The 12,335-nt window shown below is 34.3% G+C and overlaps 1 protein-coding gene across 1 annotated transcript in view; it reads left to right on the top strand.

Annotated features, from left to right (window-relative positions):
* PKN2 (protein kinase N2) overlaps positions 1 to 12,025 on the top strand; it is a 135,614-nt gene extending 123,589 nt beyond the window's left edge. The window contains exons 17-22 of the mRNA XM_045897270.3: positions 399 to 461; positions 1,654 to 1,730; positions 7,137 to 7,279; positions 11,196 to 11,303; positions 11,496 to 11,576; positions 11,662 to 12,025. Coding sequence (XP_045753226.1) covers positions 399 to 461; positions 1,654 to 1,730; positions 7,137 to 7,279; positions 11,196 to 11,303; positions 11,496 to 11,576; positions 11,662 to 11,865 — 676 coding nt within the window. The 3' untranslated portion in view covers positions 11,866 to 12,025. The remainder of the gene's footprint in view (positions 1 to 398; positions 462 to 1,653; positions 1,731 to 7,136; positions 7,280 to 11,195; positions 11,304 to 11,495; positions 11,577 to 11,661) is intronic.
* Positions 12,026 to 12,335: the final 310 nt, after the last annotated feature.

The raw sequence follows: 12,335 nt of genomic DNA, 5'->3' as shown, positions 1-12,335 counted from the left end.
AACATTGGTTGTCAAATTTACACCTTTTACACCCCTGTTGCTTTCCCTGTAAGGGAATGAATGCCCTGTATTTCCCCCACGAGAGTTCTATACCTTTCACACAGTCCTTCTGCCCTTAAGGTAAATTGAATTTCTCCAGATGAGATGTCTACTCTAAGGACTTTAGTGACACCACCTGCAGGCAAAGTTAATGGCTTCCATTGTAGAAATTGTATTTTTCTTACTTTTTAATTTTACCCCTGATATTTAGCACGTCTTACTGTGTCTGGCACATAGTAAGGACTAAATAAATATTTGTGAAATTAGTTACCTACAGAATTCTGCTTTGAAGCATAAAAGTATAAACTGGGATTCGAGAGCAGTGGAATTTATTAAACTTCTTCTATTTCTTCAAACAGATTTTATGCTGCATGTGTAGTTCTTGGGTTGCAGTATTTACATGAACACAAAATTGTTTATAGGTGAGTAAAGTTTTGATACTTTCTAATGGCTTACTTTTGGTGTGAATTTGAATTAAAAATAATTAAGAAAGATATTTTGTGTCTAACCAGCTTTTTAATTTTCTCGTTCAAATAAGTGACCTCTAAAAATATTAAGCTCCAGTTCTTTAAAAGAAATAGTTAACACAGTAATTATATGATGAAACTCTTTGTTCTTCTTCTGCCCGTTACCTAACTAAAATAGTCAAATTATGAGTTGGCCTATGATAACAGAATTCACCAACAATATTCATTTTGGTGAATATTTTATGTTCAGCTGATCCACTGCAGAAAACTTTGATAGACCAATACTACTCAAAATTTGTCCATGATAAAATCAGTAGCTTGTGCCAGAATATAAAACATCACCCTGCTTCCTTAAGTGTTGCTCTCAACTAAACACTACCTGGTAACATAGCTGATTTATGTACTAGTATAAGCTCCTTATCAAGTTGCAGACCAGTAACAAATAGTTAATAGCCCAGCAGCCAAGCAATGGACTACACTTTGAATAGCATTGCTCTAGACTAGACAAATTCAGGAAGGCCAGTAAGAGCTAGGAGACTAAAAACATCAGTTTATTCAAACTTCTAACAGTATTTCCAAGGTAAGGGTTTTCTCATGGTCTGATTTTACTCAAAGGATAAAATATTTTTAACTTAATTTTTAATCAATCAGTATGGATAGATAGCTTTCTCCTTATTTTACATTATTCTCTTAGAAGGTTAAACCTGCACTCTTAATACTTTATTTATACTGTGAGCTTGACAGTTTTTTCTTATGAGTGGTGTGTAGGCAAACTTTAAACTTAGTCCAAGTCAGATTTATCACAAATAACAAATTAATAGAACCAGAGTTAAAAATACTTGAATTCCTTCCATGCTTTAAAATACATATTTGAGTAGATAAAACATTCCTTTTTTAAAATATATTCTTCTCTATATAATAGGGCAAAAATTATTTAGAAACTATATTATGTAGAGTAATAAAGCTGCCAAAAGAAAGAAGAGTGAACGGTTGTAATAGAATATTTAAATCTCAAATCATAACTTGAAAAACTCATTTTTAGTAAAGAAAAAGTACAGCTGCTATTGAAATGAAATGATTTTTATCCTACATTATCTACTGATTTTATTGATTTTTTTTCATTTTGCATTTTTTTTATCCTGAACAGAGATTTGAAATTGGATAACTTATTGCTAGATACAGAGGGCTTTGTGAAAATTGCTGATTTTGGTCTTTGCAAAGAAGGTAATTGGATATTTTAAAGTTCCTTTTCTAATGGATTACTATTCCTTTGTACTTGGTAGTTTCAAGTTTGTCTATAGAGAGCAAAATGCATTTGACTTTAATCTTTATTAAGATGTTATAGACTGTTCACGTAACCTGATTATCACATTATTAAAAATTCTGTGGATATGAATAAGGTTAGGTTTTCAGAAATCATAATATAAAACCTAAGATCTTCTTTGTATGATTAATAATTCTGTCACTACTCTGAGAAAACATTGGTTAAGCACCAAATTTTTTACTTTGCTGGGAGTGTACAGAGTACATTACATAGGCCTAATAACTTCTCTTCAGCTTCCTAAAACTTACAACATTTTTAAATAGGAAGAAAATATGTGTGTATCTCAGAATCCTTTCTATATGTTCAAAAAATAAATAAATAAAAGGGAATGTGAATCCGAGGTGGCAAAAGTGTAAAGACTGAAGGCGTAGGCACCAGACAGCCCTAGGTTTGAATCCTGGCTTTGCCACTTATTTGCTATGTTTTTGAATGAGTTACTTCGAACCTCAATAAGTCTGTAATTCCTCTTGTTTAAGAGTATTTTGAGAATTGGAGATATGTGGCCTAGTGTCTAACATACAGTAATTAGGTATTCTCATCTTGACATTTAATACATTGCATTGTAATGAACATTGTCTATGTCCCCCTTCTACACTGAGTAGCTTCTTGTTTCTTATTCAGCTTTGTTTCCATAGCACATGTATAATATAGTGCTTGGCACATCGTAAATATTCTGTGAATGTCTGATTAATATAAGAAGTTGGACGAGTGAATGAGTGAACTTTGTAAATATATCTCCATCAATTACCCACCCACCTCTTAATCTGAATCCGATAATATTTTTTTCTCTTATTGGACTTCCCTGTATTGAACACGGTTGATTTAAACGCTTTTGCCCTTAGCCCATTGCTTTTCACTGCTAGTTTTTAACTACAAGAAATATGCTAATGATTCCCAGATCTATTATTCCTTTCCTAACATAAATATTCAACTATCTACTTGACAGCTTTGAATAGTCAATAGATACCTCCAATGCTATACAAACAAAAATAGTTTCTTTTCTTCAAATAGCTAGTTTGTAGTTGATGGTGCCACAATCTTCTCAATGTCCCAACTTGAAAATGTGTTACTATCCTGGACTCTGTTGTCTTCACTTTTCCACATCAAATTAATGACCAAATTGTGCTGACATCTACCTTCTTAATATTTCTTAAATTGTTCGTTTCCCCTCCACTACTGCCCCTGTCATCTTGTTTTGACAAAACTAATAGCCTCTTCACCTTTCCTCTCTCTAGATTTTTTTTCTCCTTCAAATCCACCTGCCATGTAGTTGCCAAAATGCTAAAAGGGTCCATGTAAATACAAATCTGACTATGGCACACCCCTGCTAAAAACCCTTCAATGGCTAAGACGTGGTACACAGTGCCCTTCCTGGTCTGCCTGTCTTGCCTCTCCAGCCAGCTATCTTGCTGCTCTCTGCCTAGTGCTTTCTGCTTCAGCAACAATGAACTGTTGACAGTCTGTGTCCCTCCACCAGTATCATCCATCCCAACTCTATTTGCTAATTAATGTTTGCTCATCCTTCAAACTCAACTCAGGTGTTGCCTCCCCAGAAAAGTTACCTGAGGTTCCTCTCCTCTTATCCCACCTCCCAAGTCAACTGTAGGAGCCCTTCTTCAGTGTTTCCATAATATCTTGCTTTTACTATATCATTATAAAATTATCAATATATGGGGTGGCTCATTTGATTAAGCATCCCCAACTTTTGACTTCGGCTCAGGTCATGATCTCAGGGTTGTGAGATTGAGCCTCATGTTGGGCTCTGCATTGAGCATGGAGCCTGCTTAAGATTCTTTCTCCCTCGCCCTCTGCCCCTCCCCCGCACTCTTACCCTCTCCCTCTCTCTCTCAAAAAAAAAAAGTATCAATATATATCTGCTTTCTTCCAGTTTCCTGTAAGCTCCTTAAAGACAAGAACTATATCTTTCATTTTTATGTTTATACCATTTGGCGTGGATGCCTAGAACTTAACAGGTACACAGAAAATATATATTGAATAACCAGACTTATGAAACATGTTTTTCTTCATTATCATAAAAATATGTAATACATTATAATAATAATAGCTAACAATTTTTGAACATTTACTATATGCCAAGCACTTTATCAAATGCTTCATAGGCATGATCTCCTTTAATTTGTAACAGTCTTGTGAAGGTAAGTAGTAGTACTAATCCATAGATGAGGAAACTAGCCTTTGAGGTTAGACAACTTTTCTAAGCTTCTCACAGCTAACACGTGGCAAAGCAGGAGTTTAAACCCAGATTTTTATGACTCCAGAGCCTGATGTTAACTCCTTCCTTGGAGTTTTACCAATTGAAGTCCTAGCTAATTGGGGGTACTTTCACCTTTCTTCAAAAATATCAGGACAAGAAAATTTATCAGAATGAATTAGATATGATAACTAAATTACTGTAATTGACATATATATTACATTAAAAGGTCACAGATTTTATAATACTACTACTATAAACAAAAGAAAGCAAAAAATTAGTTTTATCCTAAAAGTATGGCATCTGTAATATACTCTAGTTGTGATCAAAGCATAAAAGATCAAGATCTTTCTTAACTAAGGTTTTCTTAATCTTGGCCAAGTCATTTAAAAGGCTTTTGTAGGGGCGCCTGGGTGGCTTAGTCATTAAGCATCTGCCTTTGGCTCAGGTCATGGTCCCAGGGTCCTGGGATCGAGCCCCACATCAGGCTCCCTGCTTGGCGGGAAGCCTGCTTCTCCCTCTCCCACTCCCCTTGCTTGCGTTCCCTCTCTCGCTGTCTCTCTTTCTCTCTCTCTCTGTCGAATAAATAAAATCTTTAAATAAATAAATAAAAATGCTTTTGTAGAACTTATATAGATACTGTATCAGCTTTCTTTAAAATAATATTTTATTGAAGAAAAAGGAACTGGTGTGACAATGTTTACGAAATTTTGCAAAAACAAAATTTCTCCACCTTTATGTGCTAATGTATTTAATTATGCTCTTCATGTCTTGGTCCATAGACTCACAAATTCGTTTGAGATTTTTGGCCATTATACCTTTTAAAATTTAGAATTGAGAACTTTTCTTTCAAATTCTTAATACGCTTTGTAAGGAGCTTTTTATAACACTTTAGAATATATTGAGACATTATCTTCAGTATGTACAATGTATATTTGAAATATATTACTGAATTATGAAAAATTAAATTATGAGGAACATAAATTTGAGAACTAGTTAACTAAAAGATTAATACCGTATCTCTATGACACATTTAGTTAACTTTTTTTTATTTTACTGTTTTTTTATTTCGATTTCAGTATAGTTAATATATGATGTTACATTCGTTTCAGATGTACAATATAGTAGAATCAACCATTCTGTACATTACTCAGTGTTCATCATGATAAGTGGACTCTTTAATCTCCTATTTCACCCATCCCCCCAACCCACCTCCCCTCTGGTAACCATCAGTTTGTTCTCTATAGTTAAGAGTCTGTTTCTTGATTTGTCTGTTTGTTTTTTTCCTTTGTTTGTTTCTTAAATTCCACATGAGTGAAATCATATGGTATTTGTCTTTCTTTGACTTATTTCACTTAGCATTATACTCTCTAGCTCCATCCGTGTTGTTCCAAATGGCAAGATTTCATTCCTTTCTATAGCTGAATAATATTCCTGTGTGTGTGTGTGTGTACACATATATATATGTGTATCTATCTATATATATATACCATATCTTCTTTGGCAAGATTTCATTCCTTTTTATGGCTAAATAATATTGCATTATATATATATATATATATATATACACACACACACACACACACACACACCACATCTTCTTTATCCACTCATCTATCAATGGGCACTTGGGCTACTTCCATATTTTGGCTATTGTAAATAAACATAGGGGTGCAAATATCCTTTCAAATGGTGTGAGTGTTAAGTGCTAAGTGTTTTTGTATTCTTTGGGTAAATACCCAGTAGCTGGTAAATTTTTGAGGAACCTCCATACTGTTTTCCACAGAGGCTGCACCAGTTTGCATTCCCACCAGCAGTACACAGGGGTTCCTTTCTCTCCACATCCTCACCAACACTCGTTTCTTGTGTTTTTGGTTTTCACCATTCAGACTGGTGTGAGGTGATATCTCATTGTGGTTTCGATTTGCATTTTCCTGATGATGAGTGATGTTGAACATCTTTTCATGTGTCTGTTGGTCATCTGTATGTCTTCTTTGGAGAGCTGTCTATTCATGTCTTCTGCCCATTTTTTAAGTGGATTATTTGGTTTTTGGGGTGTTGAGTTGTATCAGTTCTTTATATATTTTGCATGCTAACCCTTTATCAGATATGTCATTTGCAGATTATCTTCTCCCATTCAGTAGCTTGTCTTTTTGTTTGGTTGATTGTTTCTTCACTGTGTAGAAGTTTTTATTTTAATGTAGTCTCAATAGCTTACTTTTGCTTTTATTTCCCTTGTCTCAGGAGACCTATTTAGAAAGATGTTGCTACGGCCAATGTCAGAGAAGTTACTGCCTGTGCTCTTTTCTGGGATTTTTATGGTTTCAGGTGTCATATTTAGGTCTTTAATCCATTTTGAGTTTATTTTTTGTATGGTATAAGAAAGTAGTCCAGTTTCATTCTTTTGCATGTAGCTGTCTAGTTTTCCCAGCACTATTTGTTGAAGAGACTTTCTTTTTCCCATTGCATATTCTTGCCTCTTTTGTTGAAGATTAATTGACCATATAATTGTGGGTTTATTTCTGGGGCTTTCTATCCTGTTCCATAGACCTATGTGTCTGTTTTTGTGCCAGTACCATAATGTTTTGATTACTGTAGCTTTGTAGTATTACTTAAAATCTAGAATTGTGATATCCAGTTTGTTTTTCTTTTTCAAGATTGTTTTGGTGGCTAACTCTGGATTATCCAAGGGTTTGCTTTTTGGTATTTTCTATACTAAATGTTATTTTTGTAATGAACCAAATAAAATATTTGAAAGATTGATTTTGAAAGATGATAGAAATTGAAGCTCAGAATCAGTTTTTTGTTGTAACTTCTTAGCATCATTTGTAAAGTAATGACAAGAAAGAGAAAAGTAAATAAAGTATAAAAATTTTATTTATTTTTACACATTAATTAAATAGTAAAGTTACTATTGCACAGTTTTCTCTATACCAGTCCTTAACATTTTCTTTAGAAGTCTGGTATATCTTGAGTTTGGTCACCATATACAAATGTGGAATTTTAATTTTGCTTCCTAAGGATATCGTCTAATGTTTTATCTATCATCTAGATTTTTTCTTTGCTAACAAACACTTAAATTTTACCTTTTCAGGAATGGGATATGGAGATAGAACAAGCACATTTTGTGGCACTCCTGAATTTCTTGCCCCAGAAGTATTAACAGAAACATCCTATACAAGGGCTGTAGATTGGTGGGGACTTGGAGTTCTTATATATGAAATGCTCGTTGGTGAGGTAAGCACTATAAAATAGATGAAAGAGAAATGAGGAAAGATGATTGAAAGAACAAAAGATGTCATTTATAAATGACTTAATATGTCTCCTGCATAAGTGGAACTTAAGTTTTATGCATATTTATAATATACTAATAATTGCCTATGATTCTACCTGTCTTGTACCTCTATACCTGTAACAAAAAGTCAGCTATACATTAGTCAAAATAAATATTACCTTCAGAAAGGGTATCGTAGAATTAAAAGATTAACATTTTTCCCCTCCTCTTTTCTTCAGATTAACTTAAAATAAATTTCTGGGGGGCACCTGGGTGGCTCAGTCAGTTAAGTGTTTGACTCTTGGTTTCAGCTTAGGTCATGATCTCAGTGTCATGAGATCAAATTCCGCATCCAACTCCACGCTCAGTGTGGAGTCGGCTTAAGATTCTCCCCCTCCCCCCACCCCCAACTTGTGTGTGCATGCACTCGCTTGCTCTCTCTGGGTGAAAAAAATTAAAAATTAATTTCTGGGGATAGCTTCATTTTACACAGGAATTGTTACACTTAGGAAACAGTGAGTTATATCTAATAAATAAAGCAACAATAATTGGTTAATCTATTTTGTTATAAACTGTTGGAAATGATAAATTAGAGTGGAATTGGGAAAGGGTAAATATTTAGACAAGTAATTGAAAACCGCTTCGAGGGGCTTGGTGATCTTAGGATGCAAAAAAGAAAAAAAGACCTTGGTTCATTACTTTGCAGTTTTCCCAGCACCAACAGTCTTCTTGTACATTCTAGGTGTGAATAAATTAGTAGCTGAATAAATGATTGACCAAATTATTGAATGTCAGAAATTTCTGAAGTTTTACTCTGTATTGTCATTTAGTGGCACTTGTTCCAAACAAAGGATTTTAGTCTTTCCAAAAGATAGCCCCTTTGGTATGTCAAACTGGAGTGGATACTTAGAAAAGGAGGAAAAGAAATCGCTAATTAAAATGTTTACCATGTGCTAGGCACTGTATTATTGGCTTATAGATACTAGCTCATTTAGTTTTTCAGCAACCTGTAATGAGCTCAATACTAGTCTTATGCCCATTTCAAGGTACATAAATGGAGACACAAATAAGTTAACATGCTTTAAAGTCACAGAGTTCTCATGTGGTGGAGCTGGGATTTTTAACTCTGGCTCTCTGGCTTCACAACCTCTCTAAACAATTATGTTTTGCTACCTCAGGGTATGGAATCCACCCAAACTTATTTCTGTTCTTAAGATCAGTGATCCAGATCTGAAAATTTTGACCTCTATCTCGAAAAGCTGTTATACAGCGTTTTAGGATGGGAAGATATATTTTATCCCTAATCCACAGTGGTCTTTGCTTTCTAAGAATGCCAGAAGTACTCTAGATGTTTCCATAAGCTCTGGCATACTTGAACTCCCCCCCCACTTTTTTTTTTCTTTTTCTTTTTTTTATAAAGATTATTTATTTATTTGCGAGAGAGAATGAGATAGAGAGCATGAGAGGAGGGAGGTTCAGAGAGAGAAGCAGACTCCCTGCCGAGCAGGGAGCCCGATGCAGGACTCGATCCCGGGACTCCAGGATCATGACCTGAGCCGAAGGCAGTTGCTTAACCAACTGAGCCACCCAGGCGCCCTTTTCTTTTTAAGTAAGATTTTTGTTGCTTTGATTTTTTTAAATGTTGCATTCATTTATGTATGAGATGTAATTAAGTTACCAAAAATTATATGCTTGCTTAAAATTTATTCCCCATATTAGAGCTGACAGGCAAAAGTATGAATTTATTACAAAATACTACAGAATTAAGAGCCAGTCGATTCTACCTCCTCTTATCCTAAAGTGACTGGAAAACTTGGCGGTAAACAAATGAGGACGCTCTTGTTCTGTACTTTTTAAAAGAGCTTCTAATTGATTAACCTCCTAATTAGTAGGATATAAAAGACAAGGGATCCAGCTCATCCTTCACAATTTTTTATTGCACCTTTGTAAGAGGATAGTTGGGAAAAGAACTAAACTTAAAACTCATTGATATACTTTATAATTTTATAGCATTGGTAAAATTTTAGCAGTAACTTTTAACTGTGATAAAATGAGGTTTGGCTAAAGTTTATGTTTAATTTCTCTATTATTACAAATAATTGAAAAGTCACGGTATATCATGCATTTTCAAATTTGTTTTTGAGATTTGTATTTGTGTTTGTATGGGTTTTGAGGACTGGAAAGACTCCAGGAATAAACTAACTAGGTACTAGGTCTCCTTTCCTAGTGCCAAATGATAATGAAAGTATCAGAGAAGTTTAAAGTATAAACTTAGATACTGGAGCTGGACTCTTGACATCTGAAAAGACCATTGAATTCTTTTTATAACTACTTTAGACACATTTGTTAGCATTCTATTTTTAGTTCTGTTAGCAGAAACAAGGAACTTTAACATCTTAATGAATATGTGGGTATATCTTCACTATTCAGGGAGTTGTAGAGTGACATTTTTTTAAATTCAAAATTGACTCATCAAATAGACAAAAGTGCTTTGGATTACCACTTGAAATTCTGATTGAGAATCCTTGTGAAATAGAATTTTCTTCTCGTTTGCTGCTGTCTCAATCCCAGAAAGAAATTATATTATCCCACATAGTATATATTTCATTTGTCTATTTGATTTATCTATTTTGAGTGTGTAAATAAACTAAGGTTTTTCTTTTTTCCTTTTTTTTTTTAAAGATTTTATTTATTTATTTGACAGAGAGAAAGGGAGAGTGGGAACACAAGCAAGGGGAGTGGGAGAGGGAGAAGCAGGCTTCCCACCAAGCAGGGAGCCTGACGTAGAACTTGATCCCGGGACTCTGGGATCTTGACCTGAGCCGAAGGCAGACGCTTAATGACTGAGCCACCCAGGCGCCCCTAAACTAAGGTTTTGATAACTGAAAAGTTTGAAATTTCCTTAGATATGAGCAATAAGATTGGCAGCTCAGCTTTAGGAAGTTGGGTTCTAAATTCATTTTCATATATTCCTCAGGTCAAAGATCCTTCTTTTTCCATTAGTACTGCTTTCTCACTGGCGGTTATTCATTAATAATTTTACAGGAAGCGAGTAGTCAAACCTAAGTCATCTCAGATTTTGAGGTAATAAGTCTTTTTTCATAGCCACATTTCAACATGGTTGAGTTTATCCTTTTGTGCATCAAATTGTTATACTGAATGTAATTTAACTACTTTTTTTATTAGTATCATTATGAACAACAATTTTAGTACTCTGCTTACTGAAATGCCCTAAGACTTGTTGTATATAGAGCTTATATTAAAAATGCGTAGAAATGTGTGCCTTTGAGTTTAATTTTGTTGGCAGCTGCTTCTTAGTGTAGTCATTATACCTGCGGATCTCTCATTGTATTTTGCTGATTAATTTTCTTTTGACTGAAATTCAAAGCACATCTATATCAGATGTATTCCCACAAACTCTGTGCTGCTCTGGCTACACTTACTACCATATTTACCCATTTCCTTCTGTCTTTCCACAAGATTGAGCTTCTTGAGAAACATGTCGATTATCTAAGTATTTTTCAGTATCTAGTAGGCACTCAAAATACTGTCAGGCCAGATAAATGAATAATGAATAAAATAAAATGGAATGGAATTAAATTAAATTAAAAATGATGTTATATAATATAACCAAATTTGTTATTAAGGTCTGGGAAATAAAGTTGAAGAATATTTCAATGAGAGTATATGGTATATCATCTGGGTAATAGTTCTGTTATGTATCTTTTGTGGCTTCTTGTAGTCCTTGTTTTTTTGGTCTTTTGGTAGTTTGGTTTGTTTGTTTTCCTCAGTACCTGGTTCTTGGTTGTACTTTGGATAGGTGATAAGATTTTACAGTACTGAAATTCATTTTGACTTACTCGAAGATATTTCTTCTAGTCTCCCTTTCCTGGTGATGATGAAGAGGAGGTTTTTGACAGTATTGTAAATGATGAAGTAAGGTATCCAAGGTTCTTATCTACAGAAGCCATATCAATAATGAGAAGGGTAAGAATTAATGATTTACAAACTACTTAAATTTCTTACATTGAAGGACATTTCTCAGGCTTTTAGAAGTTTTCACTTCATAGATGTTGCATGGTTTAGACAAACACATACCAAAAGAACATCTAAATCTTTGCAGTTTATGAGATGGAGTCACTGGTTTTATTTTAACTTTTATATGTTATGTTGTGTTAGCTATTAAGAAGAAATCCTGAGCGGCGCCTTGGAGCTGGTGAGAAAGATGCAGAAGATGTAAAAAAGCACCCATTTTTCCGGGTAAGTGTGAAAGTTTAAAATTTTTTGTGAAACTAGCAATTAGGTGTAGGAAACTAAACTGGTCATTTTATATTTTGTAATCCAGCTAATTGATTGGAGTGCTCTCATGGACAAAAAAGTCAAGCCGCCATTTGTACCTACCATTAGAGGACGAGAAGATGTTAGCAATTTTGATGATGAATTTACCTCAGAAGCACCTATTCTGACTCCACCTCGAGAACCAAGGATACTTTCAGAAGAGGAGCAAGAAATGTTCAGAGATTTTGACTACATAGCTGATTGGTGTTAAGTTCCTAGACACTGTGAAACCAAGCAAACTGACTCACAAGAAGACCTCTTAACAATAGCAACCCTTCATTTGCTCTCTGTGCCACCAGTAGCTTCTGAGTTTTTTGTTTAAACACATGAAGATTTCTTTAAAAGTACTATTCTAAAACCTTCTTGAAAGTGGCTTCTTAATGTATTTTCAACGTAAATCTGAGCACTGGAAACAGTTTCATGGAGTTTAAGTGGAATGAACATCGGCCATGAAAACCTATCACAAATGAATACTTTTGGATCAATAGTCTATTTTTTAAAAAAAAGGAAAAAAAAAACCACTCTTCCACAGTCCCTAGCTATGCCTTAAGTGGAAGGAAGATTAATCATTTCACTTCATTTTTAGCTATATTTTACAAAAAGAACAAAAGGACTTGGGATGCTATTACTATTTACACTTAGTAGTTCTGTTTGAATAAGGCAAATGCTCTTATTTTTTTT

The sequence above is a fragment of the Mirounga angustirostris genome, unplaced genomic scaffold, assembly GCF_029215605.1.
Source record: "Mirounga angustirostris isolate CCGP_5_RB_7025 unplaced genomic scaffold, mMirAng1.0.hap1 SCAF_4, whole genome shotgun sequence".
Taxonomy (NCBI): Eukaryota; Metazoa; Chordata; class Mammalia; order Carnivora; family Phocidae; genus Mirounga; species Mirounga angustirostris.
Note: the sequence above shows the minus strand (reverse complement) of the source record. Positions and strands in the feature narration are given on the sequence as shown.